We start from the raw sequence: 14849 nt of genomic DNA on the forward strand, positions 1-14849 counted from the left end.
TGGTTGTGGGTTTTGAATCGGCGGTCTAAGGATCTTTGGAAAATTTTGGCAGTGTATCTCGTAGCTAGGGTAGACATGGTTGCTACTGAGCATCAGTGATGGAGGGAGTGGATATTTGTGGATCTGGTGCCAATCAAGTGTCTTTGACCTAGATGGTGTCAAGCTTCATGAATTTTGTTGGAGCTGCATTCATCCAGACAAGGGGGGAGTGTCCCATGACTCTCCTGACCTGTGCCTTATAGATGATGGACAGGCTTTAGGAATCAAGAGGGAGTTACTCACAACAGCATTCCTAGCCTCTGATCTGCTTTTATAGCCATTGTATTTATCTGTGAGTCCAGTTGAGTTTGTAGTCAATGGCAACTCCAGCGGTGTTGATAATGGAGGATTGAGTGACAGTAACACCATTGAATGTTAAGAGGTAGTGGTTAGACTGATTCTTATTGGAGATGATCGTTACCTGCATTTGTGTGCATGAATATTGCTCGACATTTGTCAGTCCAAGCCTGGATATTGTTCAAGTCATATTGCATATGCACATATGCATAGTAAAATTAGCTTTTCCCAGTTTAAAACGTTTAATCTTGACCCATCATTAAACTTCTCCATAACTATCCTAAATCTAACTGAGTTATAGTCACTATCCCTAAAATGCTCCTGCCTTCTATCTGCCAGAGCTTATTTTGATTAGGTCAAGAACTGCCTGTCCCTGGTTGGGTTTTCTACTTATTGGCTAAAAATGTTTGCCTGGATGTTTTTAGAATTTTGCTCTCTCCCCACCTTGCACAATAAAATCAACCCTATTAATATTTGGGTAGTTAAAATTCCCTACTATTACGATCTCAGTATTTACAGAATCATAGAACCCTACAGTGCAGATAGAGACCATTCAGCCCTTCCTACGACATTTAATTAAATGTTTGATCTTCTATTTCTTCTTGACTGTTTGGCAGTCTATACTACACACTCACCGGTGTATTTGCACCTTTTGAGTTTTTACCCCTAGCCATATGGTGTCACATTATGATCCTTCCAAGATATCATACTTCCTCATTGCTATATTGATTCCTTGATCAATATTGCAAGCCTCTCCTTCATATCTCCACTCTATCTATCTCACCAGAATACTCTACAACCAAGAATCTTGAGCTGTCAATCCTGCCCATCTTTCATTCATGCCTGGTGATAGATTTGATATCATACTTCCATGCACCTATATGTGCCTTCAACTCGTTTGCCTTATTTCTCAGATTCCTTGTATAAAAATCTATTCCATTGAGCCCTGCTAAGCTCAATTCTTTCTTATTTATCCTATGTTTTCTGTAACTTCCAGGCTCACTTAGTGTTTTAATTTCTAATTCCATCTCAGCTTCTCTACCCTTTGACCTACTTGTCAGGATCCCATTTCCCTGGCAATCTGTAAACATCCCTATGATTTGTTGGTTCTATTCCTGTTCCGATGTAACCCATCCAACTTCTTTAAGTGCCATCTACTCCAAAAATGGTCCCATGTTCTCAGGAATCTCCAGCCATGCATTCATCTGCTCTATTGTTCTGTTTCTATACTCACTACAGTATGGTATCAGGTGCAATCCAGAGATTACTATTTTGAAGGCCTGCTTTTCAATTTCCTCGTTCACTTTCTAAAGTCTGCTTGCAGAACCTCTTTTTTTTCTTCCTGTCAATGATCCTAACACGGACCACAACTTCTAGCTGTTCACTCTCACCCTTCAGAATGCTCTGCAGATGCATCATGACGTTCTTGACATTGCCTCCTAGGTGCCAATATATCATCCTGGAATCATATTCAAGACTGCAGAAGCTCCTGTTTTTTCCCTCACTAACAAATTCCCTGTCATTACTCCCATTCCACACTTCTGTCTGTGCAGATCATGGGCTTGAGCTCCACAGATTTTTTTCTTAATACAATATGAATGCTTGCTTTTATTTTACCCTTACTCTTACTCCAATATAGACTAGAAAAATCTTATTCTTGCTTATGTCAGACTACCAACCAGATCACCTCAACTCTATCCAGCAAAAAAGTTTTCACGTTCAAAAATATTAATTAGCTGTGTTCAGTTTTTAAGCTGTACTTGTGGTCTTAAATCAATATCCAGTCGCTAGAGACAAGAAAATAATACCTACCAATTTACCTATTTGCTGTCTTGTGATTTCACACTTCAGTTTTATAAAAGCAACTCCATTACTGGTCTATCTGTAGCTGGGACCATTCTCCTTTCATTGCTCCTTTACCCATAGCTACGACTGCTCCCACTGTTCCTCTGTTACTCTCACTGTTCCTTTTTAACATCATTGCTATTGTTTCTAAGTCTGTCAGTTTCTGGGACCTCGGTTCTCTCTGCTCCTTTTAACTACATTACCTCTGCTTCCACGTCCCACACAAGTCTGCTGCTAGAATTTTTGCTTCTGTCTCACGTCTCCCATTCCTCTTGATGATATTAACTGCCTTTCTTAGGGTTCCCACCTCTCCCACTTCTCTTACTACTACTCCAGTAATACTACCATTATCCCACTGCCTCCTCAGAAGTTACATTAACTTTTTTCCAATCCGTGGGACCTTTCCAGAACCTAAGTGAAATAACTCCACAGAGTCCAATATCCCATAACCAAGTCACCCTTTGTTTACACATGAACAGTCTTTGACTATAGTACTGCTTCATTCCAGAGTGAAGCACCAAGTGTTAATATCGCTGTCACTCACCCTTTTTACCTTTAAGGCAGGGCTCCCTGATTAGATCAGATTAACAGCCCCAATTAGGAAACCCATTCTATGAGGTCCAACTAGCTGACCTTGTTAGAATCACAACATCCTTCCCTTTGAGTCTGCATACATAGACCAGTCCTTTTTTGTTGGAGAGACTCATGGGGTGTTTTAGCACCAGGTCAGGTTCCTCCAACTTGGCATCTGCATGGGCAGCATGTAACACACGGGAGCTCACCTCTTGCGTCAGGAGTACCTCGGTAGAATTTCACTCTTCTTCTGCCAGCAAAGGCATTGAGGTGGCTACTTCCGTCATGTCCATCACTGGTTCAGAGGAATCAAAAACTTGTGAAGGCAAGGGTGAATCCACAGGTTCTGGCAACATTTCCAAATGTTCTGAGGGGCAGGGCGCACTTTGCTCCTGCATAGTTTGCGAATTTGCGGCTTTCATGTGGTCCACATGCTCATTCAAGACCATTGCACCAACCCGAACTTTATATTTCACTGACTTTGCGTCAACCATGCCTCTTACCCACGCAGGCAATTTCTTCGATTTTTTACAACAAACTTTGTCCCTGTATCAAACGATCTCTCTCACTTAGAGAAGTCTTGTACCTGACATTGGAGTTCCTGATACCATTTCACCCTCCCCACCAGGTGTGGGAAGATCAGACTTAACCTGGTGTAGCGTCTTCTACCCATGAGCAACTCTGCCAGTGCCATCCCTGAAGTTGCATGTGGAGTGGTCCTATAATCAAACAAGAATTATGACAGCTTGGTATCTACCAAGCCTGAAAGCTATTCCTTCAATCCAAACTTCAAAGTTTGGGCTGCTCTTTCTGCCAGGCCATTGGATGATGGGTGGTATGGAGCTGTCCTTATATGTCAAATCCCATTTGACTCTACGAAATAATCAAATTTCCTGCTGGTAAACAATGGCCCATTATCTGTGACCAGCATTTCCGGGATTCTGTGTGTTGGAAAAGATGCCCACGGTTTTTCTATTGTTGTTCCAATGTTTGATGAATGAACACTATACACTCCCCAGCATTTTGAATGGACGTCTACGATGAGTAAGAACGTTGAACCCATGAAAGGACCTGCGTTGTCAACGTGCAGCCGAGTCCAGGGTTTATCTAGCTATTCCCACGGATACAGGGGAGCCGCTGGTGGTAATTTTTGTCCTTGTTGACACTTTTCTCAGTGCCTCACCAACATAGTACATGGCCCCACCAAGCTTGACCACCAGACATGACTTCTCACCAACATCTTCATTTTGAAGACCTCTGGATGGCCCTAGTGGAGTTCAGCCTTTGGTGACCTTTGTTCAGGACAGTCACTCTTGATCCCCATAACAATATGCTGTCCTCTACGGTGAGCTGGTCTCTCCGGGTCCAAAAGGTTTCAATTCTAGTTGTGATGGCCGTTTGGTTTCTCCCATTAATGCCAGTTGTTTCAGTTTGGAAAGGACTAGATCTTTCCATGTCTAAAGTCTGATATTGTTAGCTGTGACTGGGAGCATGTCCAGAAAATTTAATATCATCCAAGACTCGTCCAAAGCGTGAAGCCCAGTCTTGTTGACTCTGTTGCCCAAGAAAGTCACTTGCGGGGCCTGGAACACAAATTTTTCCCTTCGCTGTAAGGCTGCCTTGAAAAAAAAATGCCTCAGGACTATATCCGAGTTCTCTAAGTGTTCGTTATTGGTTTTCTCTGTTATCAAGACATCGTATAAGTAAATGGTGACCTCAGATAGACCTTACAAAATGTTCTCCATTGTCTGCTGAAAAATTGAACAGGCAGACCATACACCAAATGATAATCTCAAATTATTGGTACAAGCCTTTGTGGGTATTAATTGTAGCATACTTCTGGGAATCCTGGTCTAAACACAATTGCAAGAAGCGTGGTTCACGTCCAGCTTCACGAAGGACAGCACCCCCTGCCAGTTTTGCCTACAAATTCTCTTTCTAAGGGATTGGGTATTTATTCAGCTGCGAAAAATGTTTTACTGTTTGTTTAAAATCCTCGCAAAGGTGAAGTGACCCATCGGGCTTCTCATTTCTTTTGTCCGTAATGCAAATGACACTGTTTAAAGTTTTTGAGAAGATTTGAGAAGCTTCACCAGAGGCACACTGACGATGTTACCTAGCAGGGTGATGAAACGTCTACAATCAAACACACCGGCTCGGCAAGCAAGTCTGCAATCGCAAATAACACTGGACAGGCCTTTCAGAATCGTGGAATTGCTTCCTGGTCAACATGCAAGGTGGCCTTGGCTCTTCTGATCACTCCTAGACCTTCCTGGAAGACTTCTGAGTATTTAATTAAGGATTTCACTCAGGCAGCCATTTCCTAATTGAAAAATGTTGAGCCAATCTAGGTGAATCTCCCTCAACCAATTTTGCCCTATTAAGCTTGGGTGTAAGATTTTTTTTACTACAATTTCTGGTAACTGAACCACAAGAGACTAGAACCAAAGTTGTACCCTTAATCTGTGAAGGTTCCCCAATATAGGTTCTCAGCCTAGCTGAGGTCTTGTGTGAAGTTAAGGGCTAGAGTCCAGAGCGAATTTTATTAAAAACTTGTTCTGCAGTCACTGATATGACTGTTCCACTATAAATCTCCATTAGAACTGGATGACCAGATGTTTCTCTTGATTGGTTCTGATTTGGATGTTGTTAAGCAATTTAACTGTTCCAAATCAGATATAGGTGGACTTTCCAGGGTTTGACCGCTCCTAGATACTGGCCCATGAGCTATCTTACTCAACTTAGCTCCAGTAGGACCCTGTTTGGTTTCTTGCATCTGCATTCTGGCAACAACTACAATGGCTTGCCGGCCAGGGTCCTGAAGAAAATTTTAACTGTTTGGCTGAGGGTGGCTTCATTTTGGGGTTTTACTGTGGACCGACTTAGAGTCACTGATAAGAATATGTCCCAAGTGAGGCTGTGAAATTGCCTACATGCAAGTGGTGTTTCACAAGCTCAGTAGGACTGGCAAGGATGTCCACTTCCATCAGAATACCCTGCAACTCGTGTGTTCCACTTGCCACATGTTCCAATTATAATGCCAGTCGTAGTGCCTGTTTGTAATTCAGTTGGGCTTCAGCCAGCAGGTGTTTTTACATAGTTACATCATTAATCCCATATACCAACATCTCATTAAGGGTTAAACCAAATTCACATGCTTCTGCCAGTCTTCTTAACCTAGTCGAAAATCCTGATACAGATTTCCCTGGTTCTTCAATTGCCAAGCATCTCAGAATCAGAAAGAGCTTGGGATTGTAATATTCCTTAACTATGTCAGTCATTACATGAAAGGTTTTAGTAGCTGATGCCTCAGCAAAAGTTAGGCTCCTAATGACAGAAAAAGCTGCAGTTCCACAGGCTGACGGAAGAATTACTCATCGTTTTATATTTGCCTTAATTTTGTTTGCCTGGAGAAAATAATGCATTCTTTCCAAATACTTGGCCCAGTCCTGGACAGCAGGGTTGAATGGGTCAAGATTGCCAAACAAAGGCATGATGTAAGAAATGCTTACCTTAACTCAAAGACAACTGTTTCAAGCGATTTTCTTCAGGATCATGCTTTACTGTCATCACCATTGAAATAACTCCACAGAGGCCAGTATCCTGACACCACATGACTCTTTATTTACACATGACTAGTTTTTGACTATAGTACTGCCTCACACAGAGTGAGGTATCAAACTGTCAGTATTTCTGACACTCACCTTTCTTATATGTCAGCCAAGGATTCTTGATTGGACCAGATTAACAGCTCAATCAGGGAACTCATATTTTATGATCTCCAGCTGGCTGACCTTACTACAATCATTACATTTATCTCAGTAGCCACTTCTTTTAAGACTGTACAATAGAGATCATCTGGCTCTGGAGGCTTGTCAGCTTTATACGTTATAGTTTTCCAAACACCATTTCCCTGATGATTGTGATTGTTTTACGTTCTTTCATTCTGTTTGCCATTTCATTTTAAAATATCTTTGGGAATTTTTCTGAGTCTTCCACATTGAAGATAGGCGTACAGCATACCTGTTCAGAGTCGCTACCGTTTTCTTGTTTTTCCTTTATCAATTCCATGGTTTCGTTCTCTAGATAACCAAGATTAACTTCCCCATTGGTCCTAACATAGACCATGACTTCTGGCTGTGTACTCTCACCTTTCAGAATATTCTGCAGAAGCTCCATGACCCTTTCCTATTTAAATACTTGTGGAAACTACTACAATCTGTTTTATTACTGCTAGCTTCTTCTCATACTCTATTTTTACTCTTTTTTTTGTTGATCATTCTTTGTTGGTTCTTAAAATCTGACCAAGCTATTGACCAAATTCCAATCTTTGAAGATTTGTGCACTGTTTCATTCAGTTTGATATTAGCCTTAACTTACTTATTCACCCATTCATAGTGCACCCTTTTCAAACAATCTTTCTCTCTCATTGCGAGAAATCTTTGCTGAGAGTTATTGAATATCTCCTTAAAAGCTGGCCACTACATTTCCACTGTCCTATCTTTTAAGTTAGTTTCTCTTTTCACTTGAGCTAGCTCTGCCTTCATACCCTTATAATTACCTTTAATCACATTTAAAACATTAATCTATGTTTCACATTTGGAAGTGTAGGGAGATGGTGCTGCACAGAGAGGTGTTCAAGTTACAAAGCGTGCTGGCCTTTGCCCCGTCCTGTCACCACCTCACTAAACCAGCCTCTTCAAGAATTGCCCAGAGAGAGGACCATGTTTGCAATTCACAACAAATCTGTCTCTAGTGTTCCTCCAAAGTTATTTGGAAATTTATTCCCACAAAAAGTCATTACAACAATGAAAGAGGCCATTTGGCCTGTCAATTATGTTTATGTAGAGAAGTAGTGTTAGTTCCATCCCACACTATTCCTGTGGCTTTGCAGGTTTATTTTCCTCAAGTGTATATACAATTTCCTTTTGAAATTATTGATTTCTTCAATTTCCATCAACCACATTATGATCATCTAATGGAAACTGCCTTTGTCCAACTTATCTAAATTCATTATTATCTTTGATATCTCTATCAGATACCCTCTCAAGCTTTATTTTTCAAGGAGCACTGGCTTTTCTGATCTAACCTTGTAGGCAAATTCTCTGAAACCTAAAACAACTTTATAAGTCTCTTGTCTACCCTCTCAGAGACCGTCATATCTTTTCTGAAGTGCGGTGACCTGAACATGATGGCAATACTCTAGTCATTAGCCTAAACAGAGTTTTAAAGAGATCCAGCATAATTTCCTCCTTGTTGTAATCAACACATCCTATTAAAAGTTCAGGCATATGGGCAGAGGGGGAGGGGTTGCCTTGTTAGTAAGAAATTAAATTAAATCAATAGTAAGAAGCGATATAGAATCGGAAGGCATAGAATCTGTGTGGGTAGAGTTGAGGAACTGCAAAAGGAAAAATACCCTGAGAGGGATTATGTACAGGCCTCCCAGCAGCAATCGGGATATGGGGCAGAAAATAACTCAGGAAATAGTAAAGACATGTAAGACAGGCAATAATACAACAATCATGGTGGATTTCAATATGCAGGTGGACTGGGAAAATCAGGTTGATAGCAGATCCCAAAAAAGAATTTATGGAATGTCTACAAGATGGTTTTTTTAGAGCAGCTTGTGACGGAGCCCAGTAGGGAACAGGCAATTCTATATTTAGTGATGTGTAATAAGGGAGACTTGATTAGGGAGCTTAAGGTGAAAGAACCCCTTGGGAGCAGTGACCATAATATGGTAGAATTCACCCTGCAGTTTGAGAGGGAGAAGGTGGAATCAGATGTAACGGTATTACAATTAAGTATAGGTAACTACAAAGACACAAAGGAGGAGCTTGCCAAAGTTGATTAGAAGAGGAGCCATTCAGGGAAGATAGTGGAGCAACAATGGCAGCAGGAACTCATCCCAAGGAAGAAAAAGTCATATTAAGGAAAGGACGAGGCAACCATGCTGACAAGGGAAGTCAGGAATAGCATTGAAGCAAAATAAAAAGCATATGATGTGGTGCAGATTAGTAGCAAGACAGAGTATTGGGAAGCCTTTAAAAACCAATAGAAGATAACTAAAAAAGCAATAAGGGGGAAAAGATTAAATATAAAAACAAGCTAGCTAGTAATATAAAAGAAGATTTCAAGAGTTTATGTAGATATTTAAAAGGTAAGAGATAGGTAAGCATGGACATTGGACAGGTGGAAAATGAGGCTGAAGAAGTAATGGGGACCAAAAAAATAGTGATGGAACTGAATAGGTACTTCGTATCAGTCTTCACAGTGGAAGATACCAGCATCATACCAGAACATCAAGAGAGCCATTGGGCAGAGATGAGAGTAGTGGCCATCACTAAGGAGATGGTGCTGGGAAGCTGAAAGAACTGAAGGTGATTAATTGCCTGGATCAGATGGAATATACCCAGACTTGTACACATCCCTGAACACTATGGGCAATTTAACATGGCCAATCCACCTAACCTGCACATCTTTGGACTGTGGGAGGAAACTGGAGCACCCGGAGGAAACCCATGCAGACACCGGGAGAATGTGCAAACTCCACACAGACAGTCACCTGAGGGTGGAATTGAACCCGGGTCCCTGGTGCTGTGAGGCAACAGTGCTAACCACTGACCCACCATGCCACCCCTACTTCTGAAGGAGATAACTGAGGAGATTTTAGAGGCATTGGTGGTGATCTTTCAGGAATCACTGGAGTCAGGGAAGGTCCCAAAGGACTGGAAAATGGCTAATGTAACATTCCAGTTTGAGATGGAGGCAGAAGACAGGAACCTATAGATTGGTTGGCACGATCTTGGTTGTTGGTAAGATTTTAGAGTCCATTATTAAGGATCAGATTGCGGAATACTTGGAAGTGCATGGTAAAATAGGACAGAGTCAGCACAGCTTTGTCAAGGGGAGTTCATGCCTGACAAATCTGTTAGAATTCTTTGAGGAGGTAATGAACAAGTTAAACAAGGGACAGTCAGTGAACGTGATCAGTTTGAATCTCCAGAAGGTCTTTGACACAGGACGCTGCTAAATATAATAAAAGCCCATGAAATGTTGGCATTAATTTCAAGAAGGCTAGAATACAAGAGCAGGGGTGTATTGCTGAAGCTGTATAAGGCTGTCATCAGAGCACATTTGGAATATTGTAAGTGGTTTTGGGCCCTGTATCTAAGGAAGGATTTAATGGTATTGGAGGGGGTCCAGAGCAGGTATACAAGAATGATCCCAGGGATGAAAAACTTGTCATATGAGGAGCAGTTGAGTACTCTGGGTCTTACTTGATGGAGTTTAGAAAGATGAGGATAGATCTGATTGAAACTTACAGAGCACTAACAGACCTGGATAGAGTGGATGTAGAGAAGACGTTTCCATTAGTAGGAGAGACTAGGACCTGAGGGCACAGCTTCAGAATGAAGGAACAATTCTTTAGAACTGAGATGACGAGGAATTTCTTCAGCCAAAGGATGGTTAATCTGTGGAACTCATTGCTGCAAAGGGCTGCAGAAGCCACTTTATTGATTGCTTTAAGACAGAGATAGATAGGTCCTTGATTAGTAGGGGATCAAGGGTCACAGGAGCAGACAGGAGAATGGGGTTGAGAAACGTATCAGCCATGATTGAATGACGGAGCAGAGCCGATAGGCTGAATGGCTGCCTAATTCTTTGATATCATCAGGAAATTTTGAACATTTGCTCTGTATCATAATATTAAATCATCTATATTGTAATAACCATAAACGTGTCATATTCCTAACTTTCATTGTGGACTGTATACCGTATAACATTTTCTGAAATTGCATTTTTCTTTTGAAAATGGACATTAAAAAGGCTCAGAAGGCTGCTGAGGACCAGATACTTTGCAAGGTCTGTACAGACTCAAAATTGTGACAAGACTCTAGGAAGTTCAGAATTAAATGACCATGGGTGGAGTTCTACCCTTAGATGGACATACCAATACAAAACCATTGGTGGAATTCACACCTCCTATTTGTGGACACAACCAAAACTCAAAATCTATCAATTCCTAGACTCAGTGATTTTGGAACGCAGAAGTTAACAAAAGGGCTATTGGAAAAAAACAGTTAAATCACAAGTAAGTGTAAATGACTGCCATCCATCTTGCATTGTGTAGCATGTCAACTCATTCTGCGTGGAGAATAATAGAAATTGAATATGTGACCAATCTCAAACTAGATACTAGCTAAATCATGTGAATTATGAACTACTCCTTGGTTTATAATTAAATAAGTAGACTAGTCTCTTTAGCCATTTTTTTTGTGTGAGAAAATGGTAAGTGACAGATGTAGCCTTACATTTTCAGGTGAATGTGTGAATAAATAACCCTGTCTACTTAACCCATGAGAACCTGTTGTTGGTTATTCAAAGTGACTGTACACTTCAAGGTTAAACCCCTTTTCAAAGAAAAAGTGGTTACAGACAATAAAGGAAGGGAACAGGAGGTTCAGTTCTCTCTCATCTGTGTCTGTAACAGAATATATTAATGGATTACTTTTCTTTTCAAAAGCTTTCTTTATGCATACCACTTGTCATTGTAGAGTTTCATAGCTTCTGTATCCGTGTAGCGGCTGAAAGGACATCCAAATGTCAAATTCTGACATGGGGGACTTGAGGGACCATGGGGATTTGCTAGTGGTCTTGAGGGAGTTGGTGTGGGACATAGACTGGCATGGAAGGCATGAGGAGTGGAGGGGCATAGCTGGACATGGTGGGTCATGAGGGTCAACAGAGGTGGTTGAGGGGTATGGGGTGCACAGAAAGTCAAGAAGTGCGAAATATGAGAACTGGAGACCTTTCTGTTTTTATTATAACTGAGATAACGTCACACAGCACTGAGGCAGGCCTTTTAACAGCTCAACTCTGCACAGTGCCTGCAAACATTTCCCAAATTGTGAATTAAGGGGCTTTAGGCCTTGTTAAATGCTTTACTAATACCACAACTCACCTCATTAATATTCAGCTTCCTATCATACCAAATACATCAAACAAGCTAGATGTCAAAAATTCTCAATGTAGAATTCAGAGTGGATCCCTGGCAACTTCAGCTTGCTGCATGCTGTAAAGGACCTCCACGTTTACCACCTAGCACCAATATCTCACTTCATTGGCACGGGCCACACATACTCCACGTACATGGAAATTAGCATCGAACATGTCTCAGCCTGTAAGAACCCTTGTGGGACATCTTTGATTCACTTACAATATTGTGCCTGAAGTTTAAGGCTGCAACTGCAAGTTGCTGCAATGACACTGTGTGCTTAGTGATATCCACCAGCTCATGGGTTGGATGGGGCTGCATTTCTTGCCTGTTTGTTTGCTATCTCTGACCAAGATCCCAGGCTCTCAGTATTGCTATACTGCTGTGCTGTTCAGCATAGACTCAAAGCCCAGAAGTTTGTCATGGTTGTCAACAAGCCTCAGTCAAGTCAACGGAGATAGCTTTCAGTCAGGGGGTCCTGTCTCAGTAAGTCAAGGACAGATTCCAAAACTGGTACAGGGGATTAAACACGATCAGTCAGTTGTTTAGTGGTCAGTCAGGTTGCTCTCCCAACTTAGAGATAAGAAACCTAACGTTGGGTAGACCAGTCTTGATTATTTTACCCTGTCGTGGGCTATTTCACAACTGTAATGAGAAAGAAGAAGGTATTAGGGAGTTGATAGTGGATGACATAACTGTTAATTTTGATGTGGTGGGAAGATGTCTTGAGCAAGTAAGTAGCCAGTGCAGAGGGCGTGCAGGATTAGTGCTTCCAGGACTTAGGTGGTGCGAATGAATGAGGGAAGATTTTGCAGGCAGTTGTGAGCGTGGTAGACCATGAGCATCAGTGGGAGATAGGTGTAGCAATGGAGAAAAAAAACTGAGGTACCGGACAGTAGATGTTGGCACTTAGACTGGTGAGTGGAGAAGGTCACTGACCTTCTACATTGCTGTGTATTCCTCCAGATGGTTGAGACTGCACTGCCCTGAAAGGCTGCCTTGGACTGGGCTGGCATGGCTTAGTGTCGCAGCCACCTCTGCACCAACCTGTCAACCAGGACTTCCAGGCCCCTGCCTGCAAAGCCTGGTGACAAATTTCCTTTGTCTTTCCCACGACCTGGAAAATATCAAGAACTGTCCAAGGCAGATCTGGATGCCAGTCAATTTCGGGATATCCTGGAAGCATGCATGATAAAATTTAGGTAGAATCAGATGAGAGGAATGCCGTAGGGGTTGGGCAGGAGGTTAATGAAGTAAATTTGGTAAGATATGATAAGGAAACTTCCTGAGGCCTTATGGCGAAAAACCCTTCAAAAAACTCTGCACAGTTGTCCCTTCCCCAAAGAAAACCCTGTAAGATTCAATCCAGTCTATGCTTAGAAAAGTTTAAAAAGTCCTGGAGAGAAGCATCGTTGGTTACCCGACTGCTTGTTCTGATACTGCCTTATCCTTCCTGTAGGTATTGGTGTAGGAGGAGTACTTCTTGTTGCTTTCTTTCTGGATCACCTCGATGAAAAGGAAGTGCAGGATTTCAAACAGAAGGAAATAAAAGTTTTGGCTGTCTTAGTGGCAACCTTGACGCACCTAAAGGACAAGCGTCAATGTCTACTCATTGTCATGACAATGTACAGTGGGTTTGAACAAGGCTTCCTTGCTGGAGATTATACCAAGGTAAGAATACTAAAAGCATTGAAGATGATCCTCAATAACAAAGTCATGACCTCATCCTTCCCAATTATGTCTAATCAAGAAAGCCATCATCTCATATACTATATAACAATCATGCATTGGTGACCTTCCCTTCTTCCAGAATGATAGATTAAGTACTTTCTGCTTTGCCCTTATATAAATGCAGCCTTCGGTGATTGTTGCCTTGAATTGTGTTGAAAATCTTCCAGGTACAGGTGAAGGGGAGGAAAGCAGGCTGTTGGTAAACTATGTTAAAGTCCAATTAGCTAGGGGAGGAAGGCTGTCTGTGGCTGAAGAGCATATTAGATGCCAAGTGATTAAGGGAAGGCAGGAAAACGTTAGCTGAATGACATGTTAAAGCTGAAACAGCCAAGGGGAGGGAGAATCAGTGCAGCAAAGTTTAGGAACTTGTCTGTCCATGAAAATGGAGCACTGTCTGTCCAGGTTTGGAAGAATGGACCACATAACAATTTCTTTTGTGCCCTAGAGGGTTTGGAGCCATTGCTGAAATGGGGAAATCACAGTGAGACAGATTTGCTGCAAAAACTGATATACAGTGATATGTATTGTAGTGTTGGATCACAGAGCATATGGTTACAGTTATGGGGGAAGTTGGAACATAGTAAGCTGGGAAATCATTGGACTCATGAGAACCTGCAGGGAGTCAAAGGACGTAATGATGCAATGGCCTTAATCACGGGAGGGTAAAGTGGTTAGGAAGATGTTGGGATGTGGATTGCTATGGGTTCAAAGACAAACTTATAATCGCTTGACAGGAACTGGCTGAAATGGTGGATGGATGCAGGTTTTAAGGGTATGGATGGGTATTATAAAATATTCAGGGAGGTAAAGAACAGGAGAAACATAGTGGATGACAGGAAGTGTTGAATATTATTGCTTGAATTGTAAGAACAATTTTTTTTTGTTTTGTGGTTTTAAAAATAACTTAAATGAGAAAGACTTGTTTAAAAAGTATTTGAAGAGTGGCAGGCATTGTAAAAAAACTGCTTGAACAAGTAGTCTCTGTAGTTCAGATTGCAGACAATCTGGAGCTGAGGGTGTGTACTGATGTAGCTCTTGTTAGCAACAATATGTTGATTGGTCTGTGGACTAGTGACAGTTATCAATGATGGATACCTTTTGTTTACCAACAACTGTATGATTGGTTCTTGGATGGCTGAGCAATTTAGAGCCAGAACCAAGTTACAGAGACAGAGAGAGAGGAAAAGAAGTGTGTAAATCTTCTTCCAGCCATAAGATCGTAAGATATAGGAGCACAAGTAGGCCATTCAGTCCATGCATTTGCTCCATCGTTCGATTATGGTTGATAGGTTTCTCAACCCCGTTCTCCTGCCTTCTCCATGTAAACCTTACAGGCAAGAACTTATCCACCTCTATCTTAAAG

The 14849-nt window shown here is 41.6% G+C and overlaps 1 protein-coding gene across 2 annotated transcripts in view; it reads left to right on the forward strand.

Annotated features, from left to right (window-relative positions):
• Window positions 1-14849, forward strand: part of unc93a (unc-93 homolog A) — a 136395-nt gene that overhangs the window by 88611 nt on the left and 32935 nt on the right. For both annotated transcript variants that reach the window (XM_048601424.1, XM_048601425.1), the window contains exon 5: window positions 13215-13426. In XM_048601424.1, the coding sequence (XP_048457381.1) occupies window positions 13215-13426 (212 nt within the window). The remainder of the gene's footprint in view (window positions 1-13214; window positions 13427-14849) is intronic.

This window comes from Rhincodon typus, chromosome 9, assembly GCF_021869965.1.
Source record: "Rhincodon typus isolate 14 chromosome 9, sRhiTyp1.1, whole genome shotgun sequence".
Classification (NCBI taxonomy): Eukaryota; Metazoa; Chordata; class Chondrichthyes; order Orectolobiformes; family Rhincodontidae; genus Rhincodon; species Rhincodon typus.